This window comes from Coloeus monedula, assembly GCF_965178545.1.
Source record: "Coloeus monedula genome assembly, chromosome: 1".
In the NCBI taxonomy this organism is placed as follows: Eukaryota; Metazoa; Chordata; class Aves; order Passeriformes; family Corvidae; genus Coloeus; species Coloeus monedula.
The window spans coordinates 121858698-121871054 of NC_138781.1; the positions used below are offsets into that span (position 1 = coordinate 121858698).

At 37.2% G+C, this 12357-nt stretch overlaps 1 protein-coding gene across 1 annotated transcript in view; it reads right to left on the reverse strand.

Moving 5' to 3' along the window:
- Positions 1-12357, reverse strand: part of CA8 (carbonic anhydrase 8) — a 46225-nt gene that overhangs the window by 11190 nt on the left and 22678 nt on the right. The window contains exons 5-8 of the mRNA XM_082278670.1: positions 12267-12329; positions 10881-10929; positions 8195-8307; positions 1868-2034 (exon numbers count right to left, since the gene is read on the reverse strand). Coding sequence (XP_082134796.1) covers positions 1900-2034; positions 8195-8307; positions 10881-10929; positions 12267-12329 — 360 coding nt within the window. The 3' untranslated portion in view covers positions 1868-1899. The remainder of the gene's footprint in view (positions 1-1867; positions 2035-8194; positions 8308-10880; positions 10930-12266; positions 12330-12357) is intronic.

Consider the following 12357-nt stretch of genomic DNA (forward strand, 5'->3'; position numbering starts at 1 on the left):
TGGGTTATAAAATACAAATAAACCCTTACTTCAAGAATGTTTAGTTGCAAACACTATATTGAATGTTTATGCTATATAGAAAGACCATGAAATTGCTGGTCACTGTCCTAGCCAATGTAATAATTTCTATCATATGCAGGAGGGAGGATAATCTTCTTGCTTAGTTTTAATGGGTCCATTTTTTGGAAGCATTGAATTATCAATCTTTTTTGCAGGTTATCTGCTGCCTGATCATTTGTTACTTCACATGAAATTGGGGACTGGACCCAGAGCATGCTCTGATGGGGCATAACTCCACAACAGAGCCTGACATGAACTAGAGAGGGCAAGAATTTAAAGAACACATAAATATCCTTACCCAAAACTGTTTATCAAAAACCTTTTAGCAGCATGCTTTCCAGATGAAACCCTAGATGAATCAGTTATTTTGTAGCGTTGAAGAAATGTGAAGATAGAAAACTTTATGCTTTTATATGGTGTATTTCAACGGTAAATAGGGTAATGGGGAGTACCCAGTGTTTTTATTATTTAAATAAAGTTTTTTTTAAGAAACTAGATGAAAAATTTTACTATGTTAAAAAACAGTAGAATTTATTGAAAAAAGCAATCATACAGATTCTTTTCTTGAAGACTTCCCAGATTTGCTGTCTTATTTTTTGCATCAAGGCTGGGGCACTTCATTTCAAAATCAACCATAAAGCTGGTGCCTCGACTCACTACTTTCAAGGCAACAATTTGTCTTAGGATCATAGAATTGTTTAAGCTAGAAAAGACTTTTAAGATCATCATGTCCAACTATTAACCCAGCATTGCCACGTCCACCACTAAACCGTGCCCCTAAAACTCACATCTACACATCTTAAATGCCTTCAGAGATGGTGACTCAGTTACTTCTCTGGACTTTAATTCTCTTTGAATCTCATTGCCAGGTTGTTCATTACAGTAAAACATCCATTAACTAAGTATAACGAGGTTTAGGAGTAACTTGAGCATTAAGGGGATTTATTTTGTAACTGATAGAGGCTAGGGGAACATAACATGAGAGGTTTTAGTAACTGAAGCAGGGATAATGTAGGTTCACATGTGCATTACTCTTATGTCATCCTCAAATCCTTGCTCTGTGAGTCAATGAAGGTGGGCAAGAAGCAACAACTACTTAGATGAATGAAATATGAAAAATTAGCCATGACAGAAGTTAATTTGTTTCCTCCTGTATCTTCACTGGAGTTGCCCAAAATTTGGTCTCGTTGGGAAAGAACAGTATCGTAAAAAAAAAAGCCTCCTTTTAGAATTAAAGGCCTCCTTCCAGAACTACTACCCTGCTTTTTTAACGGAGTAAGAAGATCCACCAACGACTGGTCCTCTAGAAACATGGTAAGAAATCAACCAGTAAAACTCAGTACCTGGGGAAATATATCAGATAACCAAGGCATACTGTGTTCTTCCTCACTGCAGCAGGAGAAATTTAAAGCTACAAGAATTAATTGTGATGTAACTGTGCCTCGTGATCCACTGCCTGGATGGTGATGAATGACCTTCTTGTTTTGTATTGCTTCACTTGCATGCATGGCTTTTGTTTTACCTATCACACTGTCTTGCCTCAGCCCACCAGTTCTCTCACTTTTACCCTTCTGATCCCCTTTACCTGATCCATAGGTGAGAGTGACTGAGCAGCTTGTGGGGCTTGGTTGCTAACTGGAGTTAAACTGTCACATAACCAAACTATTATACCACAGGATGAAACAGAAATTAGTGTCAAAATTTACAGTAGTGACAATGTATCATAACATCAGCTAAAATTAAGGGCATTTTCTCCTTTAGCTAAATTATTTCAAAGTTTTGATTTTTCTATTAAGTTTTTACTTACCTGACTGAAGATTTACCAATCTTCCTCCTCTGCTACTGAAATGCAGCCCTGATGACTCTATCACTAAGTGGCTGAGTTGGTCTGAAGTTATCTCCTAGGATTCCATCAGAGCCCTCTAAAAGTTCAGCACCTTTAACATGAGTCCTCAGTCTTCGAAATTCCTCTATCTGAAAGACAGAAAAACAGAAATGAAGAAGCTGAGACACATTCTTCACTGTGGGACTAATTATCAAACCCAGCCTTGTCCAGCCAATTCTGCAGCTTTGAAAATTGGAGTGTTCGGGTACCGTATACTAAGGTCAATATACATTAATAACATTTTAAAATAGTTATCAGCACTGTCAAAACATTTGATATAGAGAAAGACAAGAACTCTTATACACATGGTTTGGCAAATTTATCCTTTGCCTTTTCACAACTACTTTTAGGATCTATAACCATCTTGGCCATTGCAGATTACATCCTATGAATCAACCTTTCTCTTGTGTGTTGAGAGTAGTAATTCTTGTCTTCTTCAAAGAAGCGCATTTCAGGAATAACTTGCTTGACTATAAATTGTTTTGAAATTCTCCTGGTGATTTATTTACTGCCTGAAACTGTTGTTATCTTCTAAACCGGAAGAATACTGAACAGATTCTTAGCTTTAGCGGATGTCTGTTGATATTTTATATGAAAAAATACAGGTTTTGTGATCAAAACAAAATACTGCTTCAAAAGATCTGTAGATGTAGATAGTTAGAAAGTCAAATACAGTAAAAAATAAATATAAAAGATTTCAACTGAGCCAAAACAAGTATGTTTTTTGCTTATAGACTCTTTTTAGAATTTTCTAAATCTAATCTGGTGTAGGGAAGAATATGAGCAGCTTCCATCCCCGTCCCTGGTATTAGCATCAAGTGCTGCATGATAAAAAACTTTACCTTACTGTTCACCAGTGGCATTTTAAAGAGTCTGGTATTTTAAATAGTTACAACTACTGGAAAAATAGTTTTTTCTTTGACATATTCACAATCTGTCTTAGCTGGATACAGCAAATGTACTTGATGGCTGACTCCTCTAGCGTCAGCCTTTGTACTTATACTGACCCTGTGATGCCTCACTATGCAGTTCGTTTCTAAGTTGAAACTGCAAATACACATAAAGCAAAATGGAGCCTGGAGTATACAATCATTTTAACATCTAGGATATTATAGAGTTAATTTCTCCATGAAAAACACCCTAGGAAATATTACAGGGAGAATGTAAGCATGATTCCAGAATTAAATTAAATGAGGTACTAAACAGCAGGTAATGGCACTTTTATTCTTATTCTGCCTACAGAGAATACTTTCTTACTGCAACCTGGAAGACAACTGCCCTTGTTGTTTTCCACTCTACCGCAGTACTGATACAGACTTATTTACTTGATTTAGAGGCTAGCTCATCTCTGTTTCATTTTCCTTAAAAAAACCAGTGTGCTTGGAAATCAACACTCAGCTTCTGGCAGCTGAGATATAAGGCAACAGCTTAGACTGCAAAAATGAAAAAAGCTCCTTGAAGGTGCTTTTAGAGGCAAAATCCTGTTATGGAAGATTGTTGTTGTTGTTGTTTAAAGCAAACTGAAAACAAACCCACTACCAGCTTGGAATTGAAAAAGTCTTCAGAACTCAAGGGCTGGTAAATCACTGAAGGAGTTTTGTAAAAGCATCCTCTTCTACCATCTGAGTCAACTCTGGAAAGTCTGAGATAATTGCAGTTTAGGAAGGAGCACTTTACAAAAATGTGGCTTTTGTTTGATCTTGTGAGAATGAGATACTTCAAACAAACACAGATGAAGGAGGGGGAAGAGCAGACTCTCTGCAAAGCTGGCATTTGTGAGCTGCCTCCTACTGTAACTACAAATGCTCCGTCCCAGTCCCCACAGTGAAATCTTTCTCCAGGAGGTACTCCTCACAAAGCTGCTTCCAGTTTCTTCAGTCAGGAGAGTAGAACTGACCTGATCTCTGTGCCTGCTCTTTGGTCTTTAGGGAAGCCAAGAACTGTAGCCCTGCTCTGAGGGGGAATTGCTTCTGGGCTCAACAGCCTCCTGATTTAGTTGTTCCTTCCATGGTTAAGACTGCCATGACACATGGTGGTTTGCTCTACTCTGAAGTAGTTCTGTCAGAAAAGGACACTAGCTGTGCCAACACTACTTTCCCTATTAAATTTCCATGTGGCCAGGAAATATGTGTGCCCTGCTCATCCTGTTTCACTGCTTACCATCTTCTCCCAACCCTTCATAAGTCAATGCTGCGAAGTACACCCTGCAGGACTACCAAGGAAACAGATACTTTAGAGGCATATGGCTAAGCACCCTTGGATATTCACATGCTTTTACCAGGAATAGTCACTTACAAAAGTTCTTCTCATGCCCACAAGACATTAAGGATGACCTAAGCCTGTTCACACTGAAACTCAGGATTAAGTTCTAACCAGTGTAGAGGCAAATCCACAACATGAACAGTTGCATATCTACTGAGTGAAACCATTTATGTTCACATTTTGTAGAATTTTTTTACCACTCATTGTATTCAGATCCTGACCACTGCATTCTTCTGTTTCACGTACATATTTGCTGAAAAACAGAGCACACAAAACTAAGAATTTGCACGCTTTCTATAAACATTTATTCAATATGAGGTATAGAACCATTATCCTTCTGCTTGAAAATTTCACATCTCCATGACACCTGCCAAGAACACGGACCTACTTCCCAGCACCCAGAATACCATGAAGCTGTGAGTGCTTTATTTTACAGTTTACATAAATCTTGCACAATTTCCACTACAGCTCCATATGCTAGTTACTATTTCTGTCCTTTAGGAGTTTTTGATTCTGAATGAGGTAGACAAAAGGACTAGAGACCATGCCATTCAATACAAAACCAGTTAACTCTGACAATGAATACAGCAGAACAACAGCTCCTTCTGCATCATTTTAGACAATGTACTTGTTCTGGGCTTCAGTGAACCACAAAGCACATTATTCACAAATGTTCCATTGTTTTAAAATATAGTGGAGAGAAGCATGACCAAGTCTTTTTTAACTATTTCCTGCTCTTTACTGGCCTAATAAGAGGGAGTTTTCTCCCACTGCATTTCAGCAGTGTACATGCATGTGGGAGGTATCTCACAGAAACAAACACCACAGTTTTTTCTGAGCTAGTGTATTTCAACATAAGTCAAGTGAGGATGACAAAAATTACAATAGGAGGACAGGAATACACACAGAATGACCCATGAAGGAAAAAGCTCTTTGATGAAAGTGAAGTCTCATGGCAAAGAAAATTACTTCCAGTGAGGAAACAGCATTGGATTCCAGGAAAGCACATCCTGCTGCTGCAGTCCTGGACTGCTCTTTTGCTATTCATATAACCAGCACACTCAGAACTCCTTTCACTTAACATTGACTTAGATCAGTAGTATATCAGCTCATCAGCTGAACTTTACTATCTGAAAATGTCTTTAGGAGAAAAAAAAAAAGGTTCTCTACTTTGTAATGGTCAGCCTACTCTGCCTATGTCAAAATAGTTACTTCATTGTTTCAAAATAACAAAATATGAAAACATCTTATGAGTGTGACCATGAACTAGAATTGCAATTTTATTCATTTTTCCCTTATGACCCACAGTTTGTTAAGCTAATTAATATTGCTGTGTTAATTGCAGAAAATTAGTATCATCTCCAATATATGAACTAGTTTGATCAGAGGAAAGAAATAAAACTTATTCCATATAATACTATCTAATTCTTTATTTACTTGTTATTGGCACTCATAGCTTGATTATTTCATGGCCTGAAAAATGAAAATAGAAAGCCTTGAATTTATTTCTCTCTGGCTATAACCACAGATGCTGCTAGTATTTACATAAAGCACTTGACGTTTCATTAGTATCCCAAAGAAGGAAGTTCTACAAGGTAACGACACATGTAAAAATAATGTATTTAAACCCATTTGAAATGCATTTGCACTGAAATCTGTGATTTAATACTAGAAGCTGTCTTAATAAAATTAAATGCCTCTACCAGCCTTCCATGGAAGATTCAAAATGGTATATCCTGCACTACATCCTCTTATTTTCCATAGACAGAAGCCCTTGCATTTCTAATCTCTCCTTAATCTCTCCTGGGCAACCTGCTCTAGATGAACCTGCTTTAGGAGGGCATTTGGAATAGATGATCTCCAGAGGTGCCTTCCAATCCCAATCATTCTGCGGTTCTGAGATTAAATGAAACCTCTCACAGGCACTCATGACAGCATGCACAAAAGAGGCCACATATTTCATTGCAGCCAAAAGGCTGATTACAATTTAAAATCTTGGAATTTTAGGCTATAGCAAGATATTCTAGAACCGCCAAAATCTTAATATTTGGGCATCACGGAGACCTCACCGTACCTTTCAACTTATGAATCCCAGAACCACCTCCTCTCACTTACCCCATATTTATTTTGAATTGACATCTGAAAGCAATATCTGATGAAAGATAATATTTTATCCCACCTTGGCAAAAGCCTTTCATGATCTTAATAATTGTCTTTCCTGCACAACCTTAACTTTTATGTTGCAATCATAAATATCAGTGAGGAATTTTTTTCTAATTGATGCTTATCTATGACAAGCATAGTGGATCATACTGGCGTAAGTCTGCTCCAATCCATCACTCGACTCCAGTGCCACATCTCACCCACATACAGTGCCACAGGGAGGGAAAAGCTCCTCTGTGACTTGCATGCCCTTCATCACTGCAATGGTTTTGGACTGAGTTTATACCTATCAAAGTAATGCAGCAACCCAAACCAGCTACCCCTCGCCTAACATGGTTGTGAATCTCCGTCTTTGCCCCAGGCACTATGGTCACTCTTCCGAAGGCACAATATTCTTTTCAGGAGCCTTATCCCCTTCACACTATATTCCAACATCTCGTTTTCTTGTGGTAAATTAGTACATAATAATACTAGCTAAAGTTGCATTTCCCTTCTTAATTCCTCTTTCGTTCACCCTCTTGCTGTCTCCCACTACATGTGGATGGCTTAAACTCAACTCTCCTCTGTGCACTGAGTGGATTAAAAGGGAACAGAGACTACAAAATCTGCAACCAGCAATATAATACTATGTCTCAGCTGCAGACTTTGTAAATCTGATTAAGTCCCCTTATTTATCAATATCATATCTGGACAGTTAGATGACAAGTTACAAAATGCACTGTCTTTAAAAGTTATTCTGAATCTAATAATGCTAACAAAATGCTGTTTACTCATTGCTGTAAGTAATGTTGTAAGTAATGCATTTACTCGGCAGTAAGCAGCCACAAGTCTTACCTTTTCATAAATAAATAACACTTTCATGATGGGATGCATTTAAGTTGCAGCTACTAGACAAATAACTTACTGGGAGTTATTGCCTTTATCCTGTGATTAGACCTAGAATTCGGTTTCCGTAAGAAAAGAAACATTGCCAATTTTAAATTGTAAAAGATGTTAAAATATTGGGCTGGCATCACTAGCAAACTTTTAAATTATTAAAGCTGAAATAATTTAAATCTGAATTTATCACCTTTTATACTTTTTTCACATGCTTCAGAGCAGGCAATGAAAATAAATGCATTCAGCTTCAGGGATTCTAGGTAGTTTCACTTAAATTAAACGCACATTTCTCCAGCTGGGATTCACAGACTGTGAGAGAATATTCATTGGGAGTTTTCATTGTTTTTCCTGGGATTATTTGTAGACAGATTTGAAAAGTTTTATGTAGAAAGGCTCACAACTGTTAGATTTAATTTAAGAAAAAAACCCCGAACACTTTAAAATACAAGCATGCAAAATCAAATTTAAATAGGTAGTTTCTGTTTGACATTTATTATAAAACTGAATTTAAAAAGAGACAGATAAATTAAATATAGTTCAATGCAATCTAGCCAGTCTGTACTACATTAACATTTTTCATTCTCCAGGACGTAGTGCCTCCTGTGCTTTTTTGTTCCTTTAACATCAAAAAGCAGTGATATTTGAAAGCTTACAGTTACAAATAATTGAATTTCTTTTGCCCACTGACTTCCTTTTTTTCCTTTTCGTTCACTTAAATATAAGAATTATTTTAAATGCAGATGATAAATGATAACAAGGTTTTTCATCTCTGACCTTTGCGTTGCTTTCAGTGACTCAAAAGGTTTAACCTTTACTTGAAAAGCCATGTACCGATCTAATGGGATCTTTAAGGAGAACAGACATAACATTCTGATATATATATTTGCACGCTATAACCTTTAGCTCTTAACCATATTCCAAGGTCACTTTAAGCACAGCTGTTACCTGCACTTGGGACACAGTCAAAGGATAGCGAAATAATATCCAGGTGACACCTTCACTGCAGGGTGGAATGGTTAGAGAGCCCTCATACACCCAGTAGTCACGCAGAAGAGGATCTGAAATGAAAACAAATGTGGAATTTTAATGGCATTAAGGAAGTTAATGGTGTCTTTCAGTTATGACAGCTTATGACAGCTGTGGGCTCGCTCACATGATGAAGTTAGTAAGCAGCAAGCTAAGGTGTGAATTTATAACCTACCAAGCATTGCCCACTACTTCCTCATATGAATATATATGAGCTTGTGGTCATTATATTACAGTAACTTACCCTGCAGATGAGCATTTTAAATACAAAAATGCTGCTTTATAGGTATGGAAAATAACAAGTCCACAGCTCTTTAAATTAACACAGCAAATAAGCAATACTATGGGAATGAAAGAATTCCTTTTAATGTCAAAAGCTAAAAGAGACATTGAATTTTGAAGGTAGAGGGGCTGCGGTGATCAAATTTTAACTGACTTCATGTTTAAGATCTGTCTCAAGAACTAATTTTTTTTTTTTTTTTTTTTTTTTAGAAAAAATCAATGAAAATTCAGCTGAAGAAAAACTTTTCACTTTGCAATTCTGGTGACATTTTTTGAGATGCACTGGTGCTTCCTACCTTTGGAAAAGTGAGCTGAATTTCAGAACAGGAAAAACATCAAGGTTTATCTTAAAATTACATATTTTTTTAAGTTTATAAATGTATTAGTAGGTTTATAAATAACTGTTAGAATAAACAGTTGTTGCTGAAGAAAATGTACAATATTTTGTCCATGCAGAGTTTTAACTCTACATTCAAGACATTTGATTTTAATTATTTTAATTTGTCAGAGATTCCAATCACACCACTTCATAAGTGGGACTGCACAGGGCTTTCCTTTGCTGCTGTAGGCCATACTGCCTATGAAGTATGGAGAGGAAACTGCCTGACTGCAAAAGAGGGGAGAAGAAACAAACCTAGAGGGAAAATGGAGACAAAGGGTGGTTAATCATGGCATGGAGAGCCAGGGGAAAGGTTGTGACTAGCTTAACAAGGACAGAATGGGAGACTGGAAACAAGTAAACCTGCTTGGTTGAACTAACCTGTTGCTGTCTTTTCTCTACTAGCTCAGAGGAATATCACTAGAATTAAATCTTGCTAATGAAGCCTGCGATTGTCAGTGAATGGATTTTTTGTTGGTGTAATTTTCTTTCTCAGTTAGGAAATTATGTAGCAAATCCATTGACAGCAAGTTGCATTATCAAACACTCGAAAGTTAAGAACTGCAAGAATTAATTCAGCCCATCCTGTGCATGTATTTTAACACAGTGTTGTTACATGATCATGTGTGTCTTTTCTGGAGAACCTTTCATCATTTACTTGCAAAGATGGATGATTCTGTCTTGAAAAGTACATAATATTATTTGGAATTCTGAGTACAATATGAAGCACTTTGTCTTCTTTTTCCCATACCATTCAAATCCTGCTTGTTAGAATATTTTCTCAATATTTTTCATATTTTTAATACACTAATTTCTCCAGTGCCTGAATTAATTTATCCTCCCATACCTTTTGTGGTGAGGAAGGACAGATTACCCCCTCACTTTAAAGCTGGGAAACTGAGGCACAGAGAAGTTAATGTCAAATGCATCTATTCATTTGAGGTGTTCAATATGGCATGCTTAGAACCTGATTTCTCAGAGTGGTTAACTTTCTATAGCACTTAATACAGTCAGAGCACTGCTCCCATTGACTTCTCTTGGAGGTGTAAGCACTCAGCACTTCTGCAAATCAGACCCCATGATCTCAAGTCGGGCACCTAGAAAATGAGGAACACATAGTTAGAGACGACTTGTGAAAATTTTTGTTTATGTGACTTGATCAGCATCAAACAGGAACTGTGAGGCAGGGCTCCTGTAAAAAATAATTTATGGTCATGCAATCAGGTGATGTTTCATAATGGATATGCGTGAGAGGCACAGGCTGCCTTAATTCCTGCAATTCCTAATTGCTGAGCACTTGACTTTGCAACCTAGACAATATTCTTTTGATATAATTAATATAGTTTAATGTAGACCTGGGCTATTTTGAAAAATTAAAGATCTTGCCACTATGTCAGAGTTCAGCTCAGATGGATTCCTTGCAGAAACATTTCTTTTTAGAAATGTATTTTTTTAAAAAGTCACATTTCTTACAGTTACTCTTTAACTTTTCGCTATGTATTTGAATTTGCCTCCCTTTGTCACTACTCATTCTATGCTATGCAACTCTCATTGCATTACAGCATTATCTTTTGGTGCTGACAAAAACCACCTTGTTAAGTGGGTAGCCTTACACTTCCTATTTTATGCCAAAGTAGAAAAAGGAATACACACAGCTGACTCTCTAGATGGGATGATAAATCCTCAACAAAGCTAGCCACGGTGTTGCCAGCAGTGCACAGACTACGGCATCACATCCCACTCACATGGCAAAGGTGCAGATTTACAGTAAATTCCAACGGGACTTCATCCCTATCCCTGTTAGGATGTGCATTACCAAAATGCATTACCACCTTACGGGACACACTCAGGCTTGCAGTTTAAGCTAGGCTTTAGATTAGGATTGTCTCAGCCTCTGCAATCAGCTACTAATCCACACATGTGAAAGTAAGCAAAGGCACCTACCTGGCAATAAAGAGTTGGGATTAAAACAGGGTATTGTTTTCGACTTTCCCTGAAAAAATGAATACAAATCAATCTCGTCTCTAGTTTCTTATTAAAATGCTGATGAATGCTGAGATATAACACATTCCGTGTTCTTATAACATTAAACCTTGAATTCCTGTGGAAAGCAACCTCATTAGGAGCCCCCATTTAATCATCATTGCATTTTTCCTTGCACATACACATACTTTTATTCTATTTTTTACATAATTTTTAAGCTTATCACAGCAATTTGTTAACTTTCTGCCTTTAGCACCTGAACTTCTTCCAGGTCCCAGCCTTGAAATTCCCTACATGAAATTCAGGGGTTTCGTACCAAAAGAGTTAAAAAAACAAGGGCCAAAGTGAGATTTTCCTTCACTGATGTGGATAACACTTTATAAAATAAAGCTCCACATATTTAATGCACAAAAGTGTTATGTATGCCAAAGTGTGTTTGATGCTGACCCTTTGAAAGTCACCATTATAACACAGTCACACAACGGTGAGGCCTTTCATGACCTTCCTCTGCTTGGCTGTTGTCTCAATAATGAAATTACAGAGTCCATACACTATTGTTTTCCCTGTCTCTTTCATAAACAAAGAGTTTTTAATACTTAACATCATGATTCAAGTTTACCATACATTATTTGACTAAAAGATTTTCGATTTCTTTCCTATTTTTCTACACTTCAGCATCTGCTGAAGTGAATGGTTAATCTCTTCAGACCAATAAAAAAAGTGTCATCAATGCATCTCAAAATCCTTTTAAAGTCAAAGATATGTATGATTATTTCTATGTTACAGATCATGAAGCAGAGATGGAAGTAACTTGCCCAAGGTCATTTAAGATAGGATCAACATTTTGGAGAGCACTCATATCTCCTCAGTCCCGCTAGGATTATTATCTGTCCTTCAGGATCCCCACATATAATCCACCTGACAAGTCAACATTGTGTTTTTGCTGATTTCCCACTGCAAGTTAATATGGGTGCTCAGTTCATCTGTTCTTTTCCTCTACAAATTAAAACCAGGTAAGTTTGGAGATATGGCTTCTGGTGTTCACTAAGCATGTTGCAGTGCTTGCACTCACACTAACTCCATGAAAATCACTGTAAAGGCAGGACTTGCAATCAGTTACTTGTACGGATCAAACTTGCTGGCCACCAGAAAAGGGAAGAAGTACTAAAAATGTATATTAACTGAATACTGTAAAATGCTGAGGTTTTCATGCAGGCCACCAAATGATGGCTATTACATGTGGTTTTACTACAGACACATATGAAATCTTTCTCTTGGCTCCATACAGACCCTTTTCTCACTGTCTCTCTGCTCACTGAAGGAAGCATTGCTTCAGAAACACCTTACCTTGTACTGGATGTCCTGAAGAATTTCAGTTACAGCCTTTAGGCCCACATGCTCTTTTCCTATCTGAAATACAGCAAAGCAAAGGTGAGTT